Below are 18,503 nucleotides of genomic sequence, written 5' to 3'. Positions count from 1 at the left end.
ATGTAAGTTAGCCAATTGTTCTTTTGTTTTTCAATTTCATATTTCAAAATAAATTCATACCGTTTGAGGCTTAGCTCAGGTATTGTAATTTGTCATTTTCCTTATCCGATTACTTGATTATTCGAACTAACTAGTCCATCGATTAATCGACTACTAAAATATTCGATAGCTGCAGCCCTAATATATACTTTTTTTTTTTTTTTTTTTTTAAAGTTAAGGCATATCGACAGTATTTCAGTATTCAGTATTTCACTGCTGGCCAAAAGTATTTGCACCTGTGCAATTCTGTCAGATAATGCTCAATTTCTCGCAGAAAATGATTGCAATTACAAATGCTTTGGTAGTAAAATCTTCATTTATTTTGCTTGCAATGAAAAAACACAAAAGAGAATGGGGAAAAAAATTAAATCCTTCAACCAGGAGTGACACAAGAGCCAATAAAAAGTTGTTTAATGTCTGTCCGCTTGTGTTGGCTCATGATTCACGAAAAATATGCTTTGCTTTAGAATTTTAATGCATCCCAGGCTTTAATGCATCCCAATGCATTGCCGAATCGAACCGAATCGAATCGTGACCCTCTGAATCGAATTGAATCGAATCTTGGCCCTCCGAATCGTAATCGAATCGAATCGTGAGGGCAGTGTCGATACACACCTCTAATTATGATGGCACACAAAATACAATCCAGAGACCATGTTTGCAAGTGTAGGGATTTGTGTTTCAATTTATTCATTTCTATATTGTTTTGTCTTCTTTCTGACTTTCTCTGGATAAGATAAGAGTGCAGCTTCTATCAGCTGCTTCTCTGAAGCAAGGTCAAAGCAGAAAATGTAACATTGCTGCTAGTAAATATTCTACTTTCTTGTGAGTCACTTAATAGGTTAACATTGAGTCGTTAGAAGGTCGGCACAGATCATCTCAAGGGCACCTGGTGCACTCGAGGACATTTGTCCCGGCCGGCCACTTTGTAATTGTTCTTTTCTTCATAAATGTGTTTATCTTAGGTGACGATTCTTTTTTTTTTCTTGAATTGTCTGTCGTCATCTCCTGTTCATTAAGATAATTAAAGAACTCGTTAAGACAAAAAAAATCAGCTTGGTTCTACTCACAAGAAAAATTAGCGAATTTGAGAATGCTCAACCAAAAAATATGCAAGTTTACTGTCTATTACTTTAGAATTCATACTCAACAACAAGTCTCATCAGTTTACCTTCTGTCCCAAATAAGATTAATGTTGAAACCGATATCTCCTCCTGACTGAATAATTTGCAATCGCTGCCGGCTTTAAATGATGAACTACATGACTCGCTTTTAAAAAACACTGGCGATCCCATTAATACCCCTCTTATCTCTTATCCTCTCCCTCAAACTTGGACATATTTACTGATGTTTTAGCCTTGTCTGCCACAGACATAAATAGTCAGAAGCTGTATTGGCGTTTGGCTTGTGCAATAATAAAGCTGCCAACAGAAGTGCCCTGTTAAAAAATACAAGAAAACAGAGGAGCTGTATTTCAAAAGCTCGATGTGGATTGGTTGAACTACAATTTAGAAAAATATGGAATATAAATTGTGAATGACAGGAACACCTCAATAAACCATACTCACATTCACACCTACAGACATTGTATAGTCTTTAATTAACCAAATATGTTTTGGGGCTGTAGGAGGACCCCAAACCTCGGAAGTAATGAACTAATTAAGTGAAAGGCAGCTTGGAGTAAATACAAACTAGAATCTTGGTGCGGTTTAATTAGTGTAATTATTTTAAAGATAATTTATTGGCTACAATGGTAAATGATGCTTCTGAATGCAGTGGCAGTTCACACTTGCATATGCAAGGTCATACGTATTCACATAGTATAGAAATAAAAGTGAGTTGCAACTTACGATTCATATATGCATCACTGAAAAGAGCTCAATTGCATTAAATGTCTAACTAAATAAATTAAAGGACATTCGGTTTATGGTTTTATATATTGGTTATGCAAATTCAATTTAAAACATCCAATAGCATGTCATAAAAAAGGATCAAATCACAGTACATACAGTGGTATGAAAAAGTATCTGAACCTTTTGAAATTTCTCACATTTCTGCATAAAATCACCATCAAATGTGAGCTGATCTTTTTCAAAATCACAAAAATGTAAAAACCGTGTCTGGTTTAACTAAAACCACCCAAACATTTATAGGTTTTTATATTTTAATGAGGATAGCATGCAAACAATGACAGAAGGGGGAAAAATAAGTAAGTGAACGCTATGCCTAAGGAGACTTAAAGAGCAATTGAAACCAATTTTTACCAAGCAATTAGGTCAGGTGTGTGCCCAATCACTGATGAGTGGTTTAAAGCTGCCCTGCCCACCATAATACACACAACTGGTAAAAATTGTCTCAGTGAGAAGAATTGTCCGATGTGCATCACGGCTCGGTCAAAAGAGCTGTCTGAAGGCCTGCAATCAGGAATTGTTGATTTGTATTAAGCTGGGAATGGATACAAAACCATCTCTAAAAGTCTGGATGTTCATCAATCAACAGTCAGAGAAGCTGTCTACAAATGGAGACAGTTTGTGACTGTTGCTTCTCTCCCAAGGAGTGGTCGTCCACCAAAGATGATGCCAGGAGTTCAGCGCAGAATACTCGGAGAGGTAAAAAAGAACCCTAGAGTGTCTGTTAAAGACTTACAGAAATCACTGGCACAGTCCAATACCTCTGTGCACACATCCACTATATGTAAAACTATGGCCAAGAATGGTGTTCATGGGAGGACCCCATGGAGGAAGCCACTGCTGTCTAAAAACCATTGTTGCTCATTTAATGTTCGCAAAAAGGCACTTGGACACTCCATAGAAGTTGTGGCAAAATATTATGTGGACTGCTTAAGCCAAAGTTGAATGTTTGGGGGTAACACACAACGTCACGTGTGGAGGAAAAATGGAACAGCTCACCAAGATCAACACCTCATCCCCTCCGTGAAGCAGGAGGGATGGATGGATGGATGGATGGATGGATGGATGGATGGAAGGAGCATCATGATTTGGGGCTGTTTTGCTGCCTCAGGGCCTGGACAACATGCAATCATTAATGGCAGAATTAATTCAAAAGTTTATCAGGATGTTTTGCAGGAAAACCTAGCTAAAAAGAGGATGGATGCTGCAACAAGACACTGATCCAAAACAAAGAAATAAATCAACTTCAGAATGGTTTCAGAAGAACAAATTACACGTTCTGGGGTGGCCAAATCAAAGTCCAGACTTAAACTCCATTGAGATGCTGTGGCATGACCTGAAGCAGGGGTCTCCAAACCGGTCCTTGAGGGCCGTTGTGGGTCCTGGTATTTGTTCATACCGATCAAGCACAGACCTTTTAACCAATGTGGTTTGTACTAAAACAACCAGCACCTAACTGCAATAAACTGATTACACTTATAAAATGCCAGATTGGTGAAAAGGTGTGGTCTTGTTTTGTTGGAGTGAAATCCTACGCCCACTGCGGCCCTATGTGGAATAGTTTGGAGACCACTGACCTAAAGACAGCGATTCATGCCAGACATCCCAGGCATCTGACTGAACTACAGCAGTTTTATCGAGAAGAATGGGCTAGGATTAGTCCTGATCGATGTGCCAGACTGATCTGCAGCTACAGGAAGCGTCTTTTTGAAGTTATTGCTGCCAAAGAGGGGGGGGGGCATAAAATATTATTTGTGATGGCTCACTTATTTTTTCCCCTTCTGTCATTGTTTGCATACTATCCTCATTAAATATGAAAACCTATAAATGTTTGGGTGGTTTTAGTCAAAGCAGACACCATTTTTTTTCATCTGTGTGATTTTGACAAAGATCAGATCACCTTTGATGGTGATTTTATGCAAGATTGTGAGAAATTCCAACAAGTTCAGATACTTTTTCATACCACTGTAGTAGACTAGGATTATCACACAGTTAAATCTGGTAAACTATATATTGTATGTATCGTACGATTGGAAAATGTCATGTTACTAAAGTGGACATATAAATAATGGTAAAGAGTAGGGAAAGGTTACACGTAATTTATTATGACATTATTTGAGACATATTTGAGTCATACTTTGAACGCTCATACAGCTAATCGTGAAACTTCATTTGTTCTTAACTTCCTATATTTTAGTTGTCAGGGGAACATTTCTTCCTCTCTGGATAAAGTAATAGTGCACTTTCATGTATTTACATGCACAATTGAAGGCTTTACATGTAATTAACATATCCCTTGTCATAAACCAATGGGCTGTGAAGGGGATTAGTGTTTGCATGTGAAAGGAACTCCTGTCAACTGTGGGCTGTAATTAGGGTTAACAACTAAGCTCAGACCCAAAAACATCTGAAAGCAGGAGTCGGTGAGCACTGTAATTAGGCATCTCTTTATAGTTCACTACAACTGTGATTAATGTTCTCTATAACATTGCACTTCTTATTTCCCACCTCTTTGATATAAAGCATGTGTTTGCTGCCGTTTTTGTATGGAGGAATCCAACTTATCCTCTCCTAGACATCGACCGATATGGGTTTTTCAGGACCGATACCGAATATTAGTAGTTGGAGGGGCCGATAACCAATATTTGAAGCCAATATTCATTTGCTGTAAAAGTGTAAAAATTGGCGTAGAAAAATTGAATAATGCAAACACTAAACTTCATTGAAATGCCTAAAGCATGTTTATTGAATCACACAAATAGAAAATAATACCTCCAGAAGTGCCTGAATTTCCTAGACTCAGAAACATCTCTTATAAAGTTGGATAAAAGGTTAAATAAATAGGTCTCTGAACATTTTCCACAGAAAAGAAAGCCCTGATGACCTCATCTAGGTATCTTTGAGCAAAATACTAAACCCCACGTTGGTCCTGTTGCTGCATGTCACCAGTAGGTAAATGAGGATATAGTGTGAAGCGCTTTGAGGGCCTTAGGCTACTTCTACACTAGGATGGATAATGGCCTTAAGAGTCCAAATTATTAAACTATACGGCATCGGAGCCAATGGAAATTACGTGATTGGGCGCTCCATCGCCATTTTTTTGTGTGGCATTACCGCATCGTAAACAATGGAGGCAAATGGTACAGATGCGGCCTTCCTGCTCCTCTTTTTACAACTGAAAGAGCTTATAAATTTTACGCTTGAATATGCCGGAGAATTTTGTCTCTGGTGTCCGTCGACAGCTCTTTGGTCTTGGCCATAGTGGAGTTTGGAGTGTGACTGTCTGAGGTTGTGGACAGGTGTCTTTTATACCGATAATGAGTTAAAACAGGTGCCATTAATACAGGTAACGAGTGGAGCCTCAGACCTCGTTAGAAGAAGTTAGACCTCTTTGACAGCCAGAAATCTTGCTTGTTTGTAGGTGACCAAATAGTTATTTTCCACTCTAATTTGGAAATAAATTATTTGAAAATCAAACAATGTGATTCTCTGTTTTTTTTTTAATCAGCCCGACCGATAATCGGTCTCTCTATCCTCTCCCCATAGCATATTTCATTATCATTTTCATTGAGTCGAACTGTCTGAGTGCTACGTCACTCCAACTTTAGATGATATTTTCTTACAAATTGTGACCATTTACAAAAACAGTTATCTTTAAAACCCTATTTGATTTAATGACAGTTGAGGATGAAGTTTGCACGCACCTCACACATCGCATCCCTCCATTATTTTGATTAACTTGTACACCATGTAAATGAAACTGACCACTAATGGAGAGTACACATATTAAACATCATTCTTTTATACTTCAGTGCCAAAGAGGATCAGCAAGAGGTTTTTAAAATGTATGGTCTATTTATTTTATTGAAAAGTAAATTTATTCAATTAATCAGTGTTCAAAAGGCACTTTTATGTATTGTACAGGGAATTGTGTTGGACTTTTATACATTATATTTTAATTAATTGCACTGTACTTACTAAAAAATATGAGGATGTTAACTAAAAAAAAGACGCGCAATGCGTTAAGGCTGATAAAACGTACCTCTCCAATTTGGAAGGGGATGCCCTGTCCTCCATAGACTAGTTGGGTGAGTGGAGGGTTGAAAACGCAATGTGCTAGTGATCTTCCATCCAGCCCATCTAGTTGTTCTGTTTGTTAACTCTAAGAGAAGGGAAACCCTTTGTGTTCAGTTGCCGTGATGAAGAACAATGCTGCCTTTATTCATTCATTCATGCGTTTTCGGAGCCGCTTATCCTCACGAGGGTCACGGGGATGCTGTAGCCAATCCCAGCTAACTATGGTCAACAGGCTTGTTACACCCTTAATCAGTTGCCAGTCAAACGTAGGGCACAAGGAGACAAACAACCATACGCACACACTAATATTACAATTTAGAAAGTTCGATCAGCCTACCCTGCATTTTTGTGGGATGTGGGGGTAAACCCGAGTACCCGAAAAAACCCACGCAGGCATGGGGGAGAACATGCAAGCTCCACACAGGAAGGCCGGAGCCTAGGATTGAACCCCTGATCTCAAAACCGTGAGGCGGACGTGCTACCACTCTGCCACCGTGCTGCCATTTTGCCTTTATTTCTCCATTAATTATTGCAGGTTTAAACTCACTTCAAAGTGCATTGATTAGCTATTTTTATGAGCATTAAATCACTTCCTTGGATAGGTATGGTTGAAAAAACACGGAAGTATGACCTGGCCCCAATACTTCACATTTTTGAGGATCACACGTGGATACACTAGTCGCAGTGGGGGAACAAATGTGAACAGGGCCCGGGTGTGATGAGTATAAATGGGGCCCCTGAGTGGACTGTCCGATGACGTGGGGTGGGTGGGCTAATAGACAATTATTCGTGGGCCCCTACAGACAACTGAACAGGTGGTGGGGGGTCAGAGATAATTTGAACACTTAGGCTATAGTACGTCTACACTAGGGCAGATAATTTTCTCCGGGGTATTTTGCTGACTATTTTTAACACCCCTCGCATTTCTGCAGATATTTAAGTATATCTATTCATGGGACAACACTGACTAAATGACACTTTGACACACTGAAAAGTAGTCTGAGTGCAGCTTTTATAATAGAGTTCATGTATTTTCCCCTCAAAATAACTCAAAATATAGCTCCATAGATTGAAGCGGTTGGGGGTCAGCCTGTTAGTGCTTAGACCATACGCCGCACTTTACATCAAATTGATGTGCATGGCTGTCACCCCAGGAGGAAGCCTCTTCTTAAGACGGTACACAAAAAAGCCCGCAAACAGTTTGCTGAAGACATGTCAACAAAGCACATGGATTACTGGAGCCATGTCCTATGGTCTGATGAGACGGGCGGGCTTTCTTGTGTACAGTCTTCAGAAGAGGCTTCCACTTGTGTTTAAGATGCGTTTAAAGCAGTAATGTGAAGTAATTTCATAACATGCCAAATAGGGTCACAATTAAAGTAATTAAACATTGTCCAACAAATAAAGCATGAAAAAAATAATTTATATGTTGTATATTTGACAAAATAATCGCGTTTCCGAAGTTCGAGTCTGAAAGGGGACGAACCCGGAAGTGATACGTCACACCGAGAACAGCGATGGCAGCGCTCCATACGGCCGCCATACAAAGCCCTTCAAACAATGATTCAAACAGCGATATCAGCAATAGATCAAGCGCAAGGGAGGAGTTTTTGAAGAGTTAGAGGAAGACGAGGAGCTTGGAATTTTATGTTGGACCTAACATATATTAGCCAGACGCTAATCAGGATGCAAACAATGTGCATAGACTACCTGACATGGAATGGAGACAAGACCCATCGAGATTACAAGATTGGTAAGATATAGGCTGTTATTATTTTCATGATTTGAAGATGCAGGCATTTGCACATAATTTTATGTTTTTGTCTATCTGATGACATTGTTTAAAAAAATAATAATCAGACTGCATGTTCATTTTGGCAGATCCTGCAGCTCTCGTGCATATAAAATAATAATATAAAAACGTTGGGGGGAGAGAAAGAGATGAGTAGTTGATGGCTTTCTCCACTTTATTGTGGAAACAATAAGAAAACAAAGTAATAGCGGACTGCCGCCACATTCGACTGCGAAGTTTTGCTTCTCGCTCATCTCCGCCTCGCCTCGAACTACCAGCTACTACTACTTCCAGTCCCAGCGTCTCTTAAATGGATTGTGCATAGTGTCTTGTTATGAGCGTTTTGTTGACAAAGGTATCGAACACACGACATGCTGACAACTTTGTTTCTTAACACATGGAGCTAATAGTAGCTGGGGCTATTGGCAGGAAGTGGCGTCTAATGGCGTGAGGAAATGTAGTTTTTTCACACAAGCGAACAGATTACAAAGCACCACTTCAGTGTTGTCCCGAGACTACATTTCCCATGATTCACTGCGGGACATGAGCCGCTCGCTGATTAGCTGCGAGATTGACTCAATGCCAACACGCAAAATAAACCTGCCGCTGTCAGCGCTCACATTTGACAGCATTCTGCCACGGTCCTCCTCGCCAGCTGTTTCCTCGCCATTCATGCTCGTTTGCATTTGATCGCTAGTCTGATACACTCCCGCTTTTTCGGTGAGGTCTTTTGTGTTTATTTCATTATTGGATCGTTTTTGTTCACCACTGTAAATAATAGCACTGAAGCAAGAAGGGGTAAGTCGCCATTTCTGTTCAACCCGTTTTCTCCTGTTTTCTTTAGCGTAAGAAGCTAGGTTAGTGGCTGTCTTTTCTTCGTTCTTTTTCATGATCAGGGTTTAATTAGCGGGTGGGGTTCAAATGTAGATTCCTTTTGTTTGTTGTTTTGGCCTGGGCTTACCCTGAAGCCGCGCTTCATCCACATTTTGTACATATTCATTGCGAGTTTGATTGTTGTGTAAATTTTGTGCCACTTGTAAAATTGTATGGCTCGTTTTATGTTACGCCCTTCGCGAGCCGTCCTTGGGACATAATACTAGCGAACACAACAACAACTATGCCACGACTATTGCCACGAGTTGGCTTTCGGCTAACATCGCTAGCTTCTACTGTACATTCCACAATAGTTGGCAGCTCTGCTTTGACAAAGTCATCAGTCATCTATCCAAAAATCACACATACTTTTTGGCAAATCCTTGATCATAAGCAGACTGGTTAAGGAAGCAGGCATCTTCGAAGTGTTTGCAGCAGAGAACACTACTCGATGATGGCGTGAAATTCATTCGCTTTGTGCGAACAAAAGATGTTCATTTACGTGCCCTGCTATCCTTTGGCCACTCATACAACTTTTCGTTTGAGTGAGAACAAAACATCGCCACACACCGCCGTGGCATCTTACCGAGAAGCAATGCAACAAACAATACTGTTCTATGGCGGATTTCCCTTGCACTTCCCGGTGTGACGTAATTTCCGAAGATTTCCGAAGATTGCCGAATAAAAGCATTTTCGTTGTCAAGGGCGTTGCTATGGGTTAAACAAAGAATCTGGAAGGGTTGTGTTAAAAAAAATAACGAAAATATGCTTATAAATGTTTAGCCATTGATATTATTCAAAAACATGGTTGGCCAACCTTACTTTTATGCTTTAAGGCCCCACCGCTTCTGCGAGGTACACCTGCATTTATGGAAACTACGCATACCTAGCAAGGAGAAGAATCATGTGTTATGTCATCACCCTCGCTGTTTACCTCTGAACCAGAAACTCATGCCTGCCCGGCAGTAAATTTATAAAATACTACACCTCCTAGACCAGGGGTCAGGAACTCCGTTTTCTGATCACTGTTTTTTCCGTGAGCGCATTTGAAAGCATCACGCAGGAGCTAGAATGAAGGGACTGAGGGCACACTCTGCTTTTATGAGCAGTCGCCGGGTTGTGATTGAAATGAATCTTTAGAAAACAACAAAAGGTTGACATCGTTACCTAGGATGTTACAATCGATGCTCAGTTGCCCACTCACCAGTTGGAAAATAACGAATAGAAACATGGTGGCGCTGGGTATATTTCCTGGAAGCTGCAACCAGGAGTGCGTGTGCATAACGGTGGCAACAGTTTTGACAGGCTGCAATGTCATGCAAAAAACTGATGGCGCGCCTCTGTGACTGAGGGTACCACGCGGTTCACTTTTCGTGGTATATTTTTTTATATACTGTACTCCTGTTTGGTCGGCAGTAAGTTGGGAGGGGGCAGCCGCGCAGCTGGCTGATCGCTGACTTAACGCGGGAGACGAGTTCTGTCATAAAATGCTCATCTCCGTGTAATCCACAATCGGAGGACCACCAATGGGCACTGAATTGAAGCATATTATCGCGACACACGTTTGAAGGTTCAAGAAAAATATGTGAATGCATTATCAGCGCTTCACGTCAATCGAGCGAGCAGGCTGGTACCACATTTAAAATTACGAGTTGACGGAGAGGCAGATACACTCATCAAAAGAGCCAGAAATGACTCGCGAAGACCTACACTACAGATGATAAACTGTAAACAATGACTGTGGAAAAGAAAAGAGGAACAGGAATGCCAGTCTTGATCATCTGCCTCGATTGTTTACAATGCCGGCGTGCCGCATTAAAAGTGGCGATGGCATGCTCCATGACGTCACTTCCTTAGCATCCGATTGTTGTACGGAGACATTAAGAGGTTGGTAATATTAACCGCCTACATATCTGCATAACAACTAATCCGGACAAAAGGTATACTAGCGTAGCCGACATGCCGAATAGTCCAATTATACATTTAAGGCCAGTAGACGTAGCCTTAACACAATATATTAGAGCTCTGCGCATCATCTTACCTTTCTGTTTGACCCTTCCCTCATCCAACCATGGCCACTTTACGCCAGCAAACCGAGCCCCTCAGAGGCCCAGCCGGGCCCAGGTGCAATTGCATCCCCAGCACCCAGTTCCACCCTGACTAGTCGAATTGTTATCACTCTTGTGTATAACTAATACTTAATCCCGCACTTAACGTGTGATAGTCACTCATCCTGGACTTTACCTGTCTCGTATCACTTTTAAAACAATCACGGAATCAACTGATTGTCCAATTTTCATTCCGGCTGTCATGAGTCTTTCTTTCTTTCTTTGACAATAATTGAGTTCCATTCAGTGAGACTTTTTAAGCCCAGTAATTGTGGTGCATGCATATCTTTCTCAATGAGACATTTTTCACAAAGAATGGACGTGTGTAGCAGTGGAGGCTCTTAACAAGGAAGAGACAAAAGATTGAATTTGAGATACTTTTAAGTGCTGCTTGATTTGACTAAAGCACTCGAGATAATACAGGGAGAAATGTAATGTAAATGAATAGAGGAAATAATGACCCCTTACACGTGCCTGAGTCACGTAAACCTCATCATCACTATTACTGATTTTAAAGCTACCTCAGAAAACTTGCTCAACCATCCTGAGAAGCAAAAAAATAGACCTAATTCACCAAGGTCTGTCTTAAAATATTTCTCTTAGATGAGCACAAATATGACTGATGATGATTACTAATGATTTTCATGACTGCTGTATTGGAATTTCTTGGTAATTTGACTTGCATTCATCTTTTTAAGGATTTCTAACTAGAAGTGGCACAAGTAGTAGTTCTCGTTTTTTTGCTTTTAACATTATGCTTTCGGGAAAAAAACACTTACTTGAAAAGAAATTGCGTCATAAAACGACTTCCTAACACAGGTAGGCAGGTACAGCACTTCTCCTTCAGTGAAATACTCTAACTTTATCCTTCTCAGGTGACAAATATCGGCTGCCCAGCTAGCCCGTAAAACTGCTGAGAAGTTTGTAAAGGGAGAGGCTGAAATTAATGACATGAAACAGTCTAATACCACGGCAGAGGGCAATGAATTATGCTTCCCCATTAAAGACATCTCTTCAATACAATAGAGTATGTCAGGTCCATCTGTGAAATCAAGATGTAAGAGTCACGCTACATGCGGATCGAGAAAGCTGGATCCAGCAGTAATTCTGCTCATTAATCACCTGTCTATAGAGCATCCTCAAGAGAGAAGCGCTGGTTTCTCCGTGCTAATTACAGCAGTTGAAGGAGTGCTCTCTGCAGCAAATGCTCATAAGTAGCCATCTTATCCTTGTCCTGCCCTTCTCTTTTCATCTCAGTCAAGGAAGGCATTAGATCGTCCACATGTCTTCCTTCAACACCCAAGACTGTTGTACTCCATCACAGATTTTTTGTTACATGTCATGGATATTTAGCTTTGGATAGCCAATGTGACAACAAAATGTAAAAAATTATCAATGCGAGGTTGTGAATTTTGTTTATGCTGAGGTGCAACTGCGTATTACTACTCATCTTTTATTGTTGTCGTAAGCGTCAGTGGTTGATAATACTCTAACTACAGATACCTACATTGGGGCAAATAGGTATTTAGTCAACCACTAATTGTGCAAGTTCTTCCACTTGAAAATATTAGAGAGTCCTGTAATTGTCAACCTGGGTAAACCTCAACCATGAGAGACAGAATGTGAAAAAAAAAACAGAAAATCACATTGTTTGATTTTTAAATAATTTATTTGCAAATTATGGTAATAAGTATTTGGTCAATACCCAAAGTTCATCTTAATACTTTATGTACCCTTTGTTGGCAATAACGGAGGCCAAACGTTTTCTGTAACTCTTCACAAGCTTTTCACACACTGTTGCTGGTATTTTGGCTCATTCCTCCATGCAGATCTCCTCTAGAGCAGTGATGTTTTGGGGCTGTCGTTGGGCAACATGGACTTTCAACTCCCTCCACAAATTTTCTATGGGGTTGAGATCTGGAGACTGGCTAGGCCACTCCAGGACCTTGAAATGCTTCTTACGAAGCCACTCCTTTGTTGCCCTGGCTGTGTGTTCGGGATCATTGTCATGCTGAAAGACCCAGCCACGTCTCATCGTCAATACCCTTGCTGATGCAAGGAGATTTTCACTCAAAATCTCTCGATACATGGCCCCATTCATTATTTCCTTTACACAGATCAGTCGTCCTGGTCCCTTTGCAGAAAAACAGCCCCATGATGTTTCCACCCCCATGCTTCACAGTGGATATGGTGTTCTTCGGATGCAATTCAGTTTTCTTTCTCCTCCAAACATGAGAACCTGCATTTCTAGCAAAAAGTTTCATCTGACCATAACACATTCTCCCAGTCCTCTTCTGTATCATCCAAATGCTCTCTAGCGAACCGCAGACGGGCCTAGACGTGTACTTTCTTCAGCAGGGGGACACGTCTGGCAGTGCAGGATTTGAGTCCCTGGCGGCACATTCTGTTACTGATAGTAGCCTTTGTTACTGTGGTCCCAGCTCTCTGTAGGTCATTCACTAGGTCCCCCCGTGTGGTTTTGGGATTTTTGCTCACCGTTCTTGCTATCATTAGATCTTGCATGGAGCCCCAGATCAAGGGAGATTATCAGTGGTCTTGTATGTCTTCCATTTCCTAATAATTGCTCCCACAGTTGATTTCTTTACACCAAGCGTTTTACCTATTGCAGATTCAGTCTTCCCAGCCTGGTGCAGGTCTACAATTTTGTCTCTGATGTCCTTTGACAGCTCTTTGGTCTTGGTCATAGTCGAGTTTGGAGTGTGACTGACTGAGGTTGTGGACAGGTGAATTTTATACCGATAATGAGTTAAAACAGGTGCCATTAATACAGGTAACGAGTGGAGCCTCATTAGACCTCGTTAGAAGTTAGACCTCTTTGACAGTCAGAAATCTTGCTTGTTTGTAGGTGACCAAATACTTATTTTCCACTCTAATTTGGAAATATTCTTTAAAAATCAAACTATGTGATGTTCTGTTTTTTTTTTTTTTCCCCACATTCTGTCTCTCATGGTTGAGGTTTACCCATGTTGACAATTACGGGTCTCTCTAATCTTTTCAAGTAGGAGAACTTGCACAATTGGTGGTTGACTAAATACTTATTTGCCCCACTGTATCTTTAGACATACTGTGTCATGCAGAACTCTGGTTTCTGCAATGTGTGGAAGATGTGTATTATTATTTATCCAAAAAGACAAACTACAGTACAACCACAGTGTGTAAAAACAAGGGCCACATTCCTTGTGCAACTACTGTTAACGGGAGGACAAGCACAGTCTGGTGACTCAATCCCAATTGTGTACTTGGAAATAGCATTAGATTTTGGAAGAAAAACAATCACTATTCTCAAAGTTAAAAAAGAAGCAGAATAAAAATGAAATATTCACTAGCAGTGAGCAAGTACATTTCTTTTACGAGTCAAGATACTACAAGATACTACAAGATATTACCCAACTGCTCAGTTGTAGATGCCATATTGATATATTTTAGATGCCTATGTTATTCATCGATTAAGACAATGACAACATGGAAGAACGCAGATTTATTAACGTGGGTGAAGGGGTCGCGGAGGGTTTGGCTGAGTAATCGTGCTTTGTGTTCTAATAAAAACAACAGCTTGTGTGGGGGAATTGGGCAGCTATGAAGCAAGTTTTTGTCATTTGAATGTGACATTTGTCAATAATAACATTATACTGTATTTGAATTTAGTACAAGTAAATCTAGCAATTACTGGTTGTATGGATTTGCTGCTTTTGCATTCCTAATATTCTTTCCTTCTTTTTTCGCAGATGGAGATAACACCAGAGCCTCATCCTGATGACGAGGGGACAAAAATAAGTGTAAGTCTAAAGCCATTAAACCAGTGCTTCTCAAGGTCCAATTATAATTTCAATCAGAGCAGTAATTGGCATAATTTGGACAATTAAGAAATACTTGGATGCTAAAAGTTAGATGGTTGTGGTGGTGGTTGGGGGGCGGGGGGGGGGGGGTATTCACTGTCCCCTAAATTATTTTTCTTTCATCTAATGATAATGAATTCCCAAGTGCAGATACTTTGTAGGAATCACTTCAGTTAAATTTGCCTTTAGAACCAATCTTTCTGTTGTGGCAAACTGAGGGGGTGTTTAATATCATCTCTGTGTTACAATACTGGAATTTAAAAGCTCATTTAAATATAATTAAAAATCTGGTAATCCAAGTGATATTAACTGTACTTGTATGTTCAGAATGGTTAAAATGTGATGTAAAATTCCAAATGGCTTTACTTATTTACTCTAAGATATGCATGGTGCATGTTATTCAGAGGTGGGTAGTTTTCGTTACATTTACTCCATTACATTTACCTAAATAACTTTTGGAGAAAAATGTACTTCTAAGAATAGTTTTACTAAACCATACCTTTTACTTTTAGTTGACTAGATTTGTGAAGAAGAAACTCTTACTGAAATACAAGGCAGGTTTTGGTACCCATTAACAGTGAAAAACGAGGGGTCACTGTAAAGATAACTTTGTGCAGAGAAAAAAAATACCACACATCGTAAGCACCTACTCACAATGTTACTCTTTAATTGGGTATTCACTATTTAAGATGGCAAGATGGCATTTACATTATTAACATTCTTTCTGTGAGAGGGATCCACGGATAGAAAGACTTGTGACTTTGTATATTGTGACTAAATATTGCCTTCTAGTGTATTTGTTGAGCTTTCATTAAATGATACTGTGGCCATGGCCAAATGCATGACTGTGCGTAGTGCTACCAATTAATATATCTTCTCTGCGTTGAAAAATAACATAAGGTGTTAAGTTAAAGATCAAGTGCTACTTTGCTTCCCCACATTGCTTCCCTTGATATTTTTTAATCGTAGGGAGAGGGATTGTAAGGCTGTAGCCAATTAAAAAATGGCTCCAAAGGCTGCCAAAATTCACTCTACTCATTTAATGCTGCCTTTTATCTCACTATATAGATAAAACGGCGCCATTACAAATTGAGCTCGACAATGCGTGAGTGGGTCGTGCAGCGCATGCATTAATTGCGTTAAATATTTTAACATGATACATTTATAAAAAAATAATAATAATTACCGCCGTTATCGGGATAAATTTGATAACTCTACCTTAAGCCTAAACTCAAGACTCTGGATGAGTGTAACATATTATGTTTGTAACGTTAAGTACAATTAGAAAACGATTTAATTAAAAAATATATATATATTAAAAAAAGGCATGGCCGATATTTTTTTGCCGATTCCGATACTTTGAAAATGACGTGATCGGACCCGATCGATCGGCATCACATCTCTACTTTTCACCAAACACTTTTTTACTTTTTACTTTTTGGATGTCTACTTTTACTTGATAATATTATTTGCAATAACGCTACTCTTACTTGAGTAACATATTTAGGCTACTCTACCCAACTCTGATGTTATCATATCCAGACACGCACCTAGTGCCCTTGACAGAAAACTTCCTGCAGCTGGTCACCCAACCAAGAGGTTGACTCATAAAGTGTTAGATGGAGCCTATCATAGTTGACATTCTACCAGTGGTGGAGCACATACTGGACTGGTCACTGCTCAATAGCAGGTTTGATAGTTCTTAGTTTTTGTCTTCAGATAATCAGGGGGAATTTCCTCGACTACACACAAAAAAGCTTGCAGAAAATGTCAACAGAAAATTGAAAATAATTTTGGAAAGAATCAGAAATTATCCCATATGATTTATTTTCTTTGTCAAATTTAATCGCACATACATACTGCATTATGGATTTAATTTATGACTAATCCAAGTTGTATATATGATACATTTGAAAGATCCAACTTTCTATCTAACTCATATTGGTGGCGTATGCAGGGAAAACATCAGCTACAATATATATAACATCCTCCAAGAAGCACAGATGCTGGCATGCATGCAGAGATCACACAATAGCTACTGATTTCCCAACATCTTCTTCCTAAGGAGCTAATCAGCAAAATATAGAGGCAGGGTATTATTAGCATCAAATGGGCTCAATTCAGTCACTCATACCCCAGTTGCAAACACACACTTTCCCCCACTTGAATCCATACTCTTTGCATACCGAGCCACACAGTCTTTTATATAAAGGGCTTCCAAGAAGCTAAATATATTCAGATAGACATGCAGAGGGCAAACGGACAATATTAAAGTGTTTGTTATTTGACATAATAAAGCATAATACCTAAAACGGCATAAAACAGTGCAATAGTAACAACCATATTGTTAGGTAATACATCTATGACAGTGTCCATTAAAAAATAGAAATACTGGTATTTCATTCAATCATGCAACAGTCTCTTTTTGGTCCAATTTATTGTAAAGTTTATGTAGAACAGACCTTTGTGCTTTGCAGCACAATGACATTTGTCTTCTTCTGGTTATTCTTACAGACAGTCAAAGTGCAGGGCAACGATATCTCCCACAAGCTACAGATCTCCAGAGTCAGCAAGAGTGATGAGGGCTTGTACGAGTGCCGCGTTACACAAGCCAACTATGGAGAGATTGTGGATTACAAAGCCCAAGCTTGGCTGAGGGTCAACGCCTCTGCCAGAGCAAGACGTCCATTGCAACCTCCCAAGAAAAGCTCCCCACTGCACCTGACAGACAAGAAACCAAGAAAGTCCACCTCATCTTTGGGCCAAGACAGCATGAGTTCAGACCAGAGAGTGGACTCCTCGTCTACCTCTCACACATCGTCCAATACGGATAAACACAACCCCAGCTCAGGTATCTAGGAATTGAGAACAATGTGTAGTGTGCTATTCATCAAGTCTTTAGGAACATCTAAAATTGATCTCTTATATGTCACCACATACGTACAGTACGTACATACATACGTATATACATTATATTCGAGACTGAGCACATTTCACCAAACGGTACCTTTATAGTGTTTCATCATGACTAGTGTTGTTAATCTTACTTTAAAAAAATAATTAGTTAAAGCTACAAATTTCTCTCCCAAAAAGTAATTTAGCTAGTAACTCAGTTACCTCATTGTAAGAGTAATTAATTACTCAGGAAAGTAACTGATGTTACTTTTCATCTTCTACACGTTATTACATTGTACATTTTGCAACATCTTTCACATGAAAGATGATTATTAGGGCTGTCAAAATTATCGTGTGAACGGGTGTTAATTCATTTTTTTAAATTAATCACATTAAAATATTTGACGCAATTAACGCAGATGTCCCACTCAGACACATTTAAATGACGGTACAGTGAAACGCTCACTTGTTAATTGTGTTTTATGGAGTTTTGCCGCCCTCTGCTGGCGCTTGGGTGCGACTGATTTTATAGGCTTCAGCACCCATGAGCATTGTGTAAGTAATTATTGACATCAACAATGGTGGGCTACTAGTTTATTTTTTGATTGAAATTTTTACAAATTTTATTAAAACGAAAACATTAAGAGGGGTTTTAATATAAAATTTCTATAACTTGTACTAACATTTTTCTTTTAAGAACTACAAGTCTTTCTATCCATGGATCGCTTTAACAGAATGTTAATAATGTTAATGCCATCTTGTTGATTTATTGTTATAATAAACAAATACAGCCCTTATGTACTGTATGTTGAATGTATATATCCATCTTGTGTCTTATCTTTCCATTCCAACAATAATTTACAGAAAAATATGGCGTATTTTATAGATGGTTTGAATTGCGATTAATTGCGATTAATTACGATTAATTTTTAAGCTGTAATTAACTCGATTA

General features: G+C 39.4%; 1 protein-coding gene across 1 annotated transcript in view; it reads left to right on the top strand.

The window, feature by feature from the left end:
• The window catches only part of vstm2a (V-set and transmembrane domain containing 2A), a 105,125-nt gene that overhangs the window by 70,031 nt on the left and 16,591 nt on the right, over window positions 1-18,503 (top strand). Inside the window, exons 3-4 of the mRNA XM_057823980.1 lie at window positions 14,546-14,596; window positions 17,171-17,507. Of these exons, the coding sequence (XP_057679963.1) occupies window positions 14,546-14,596; window positions 17,171-17,507 (388 nt within the window). The remainder of the gene's footprint in view (window positions 1-14,545; window positions 14,597-17,170; window positions 17,508-18,503) is intronic.

This window comes from Corythoichthys intestinalis, chromosome 20 (genome assembly GCF_030265065.1).
Source record: "Corythoichthys intestinalis isolate RoL2023-P3 chromosome 20, ASM3026506v1, whole genome shotgun sequence".
Taxonomy (NCBI): Eukaryota; Metazoa; Chordata; class Actinopteri; order Syngnathiformes; family Syngnathidae; genus Corythoichthys; species Corythoichthys intestinalis.
The sequence above is the reverse complement of the archived record's forward strand: the minus strand, read 5'-3'. Positions and strand labels throughout refer to the sequence as shown.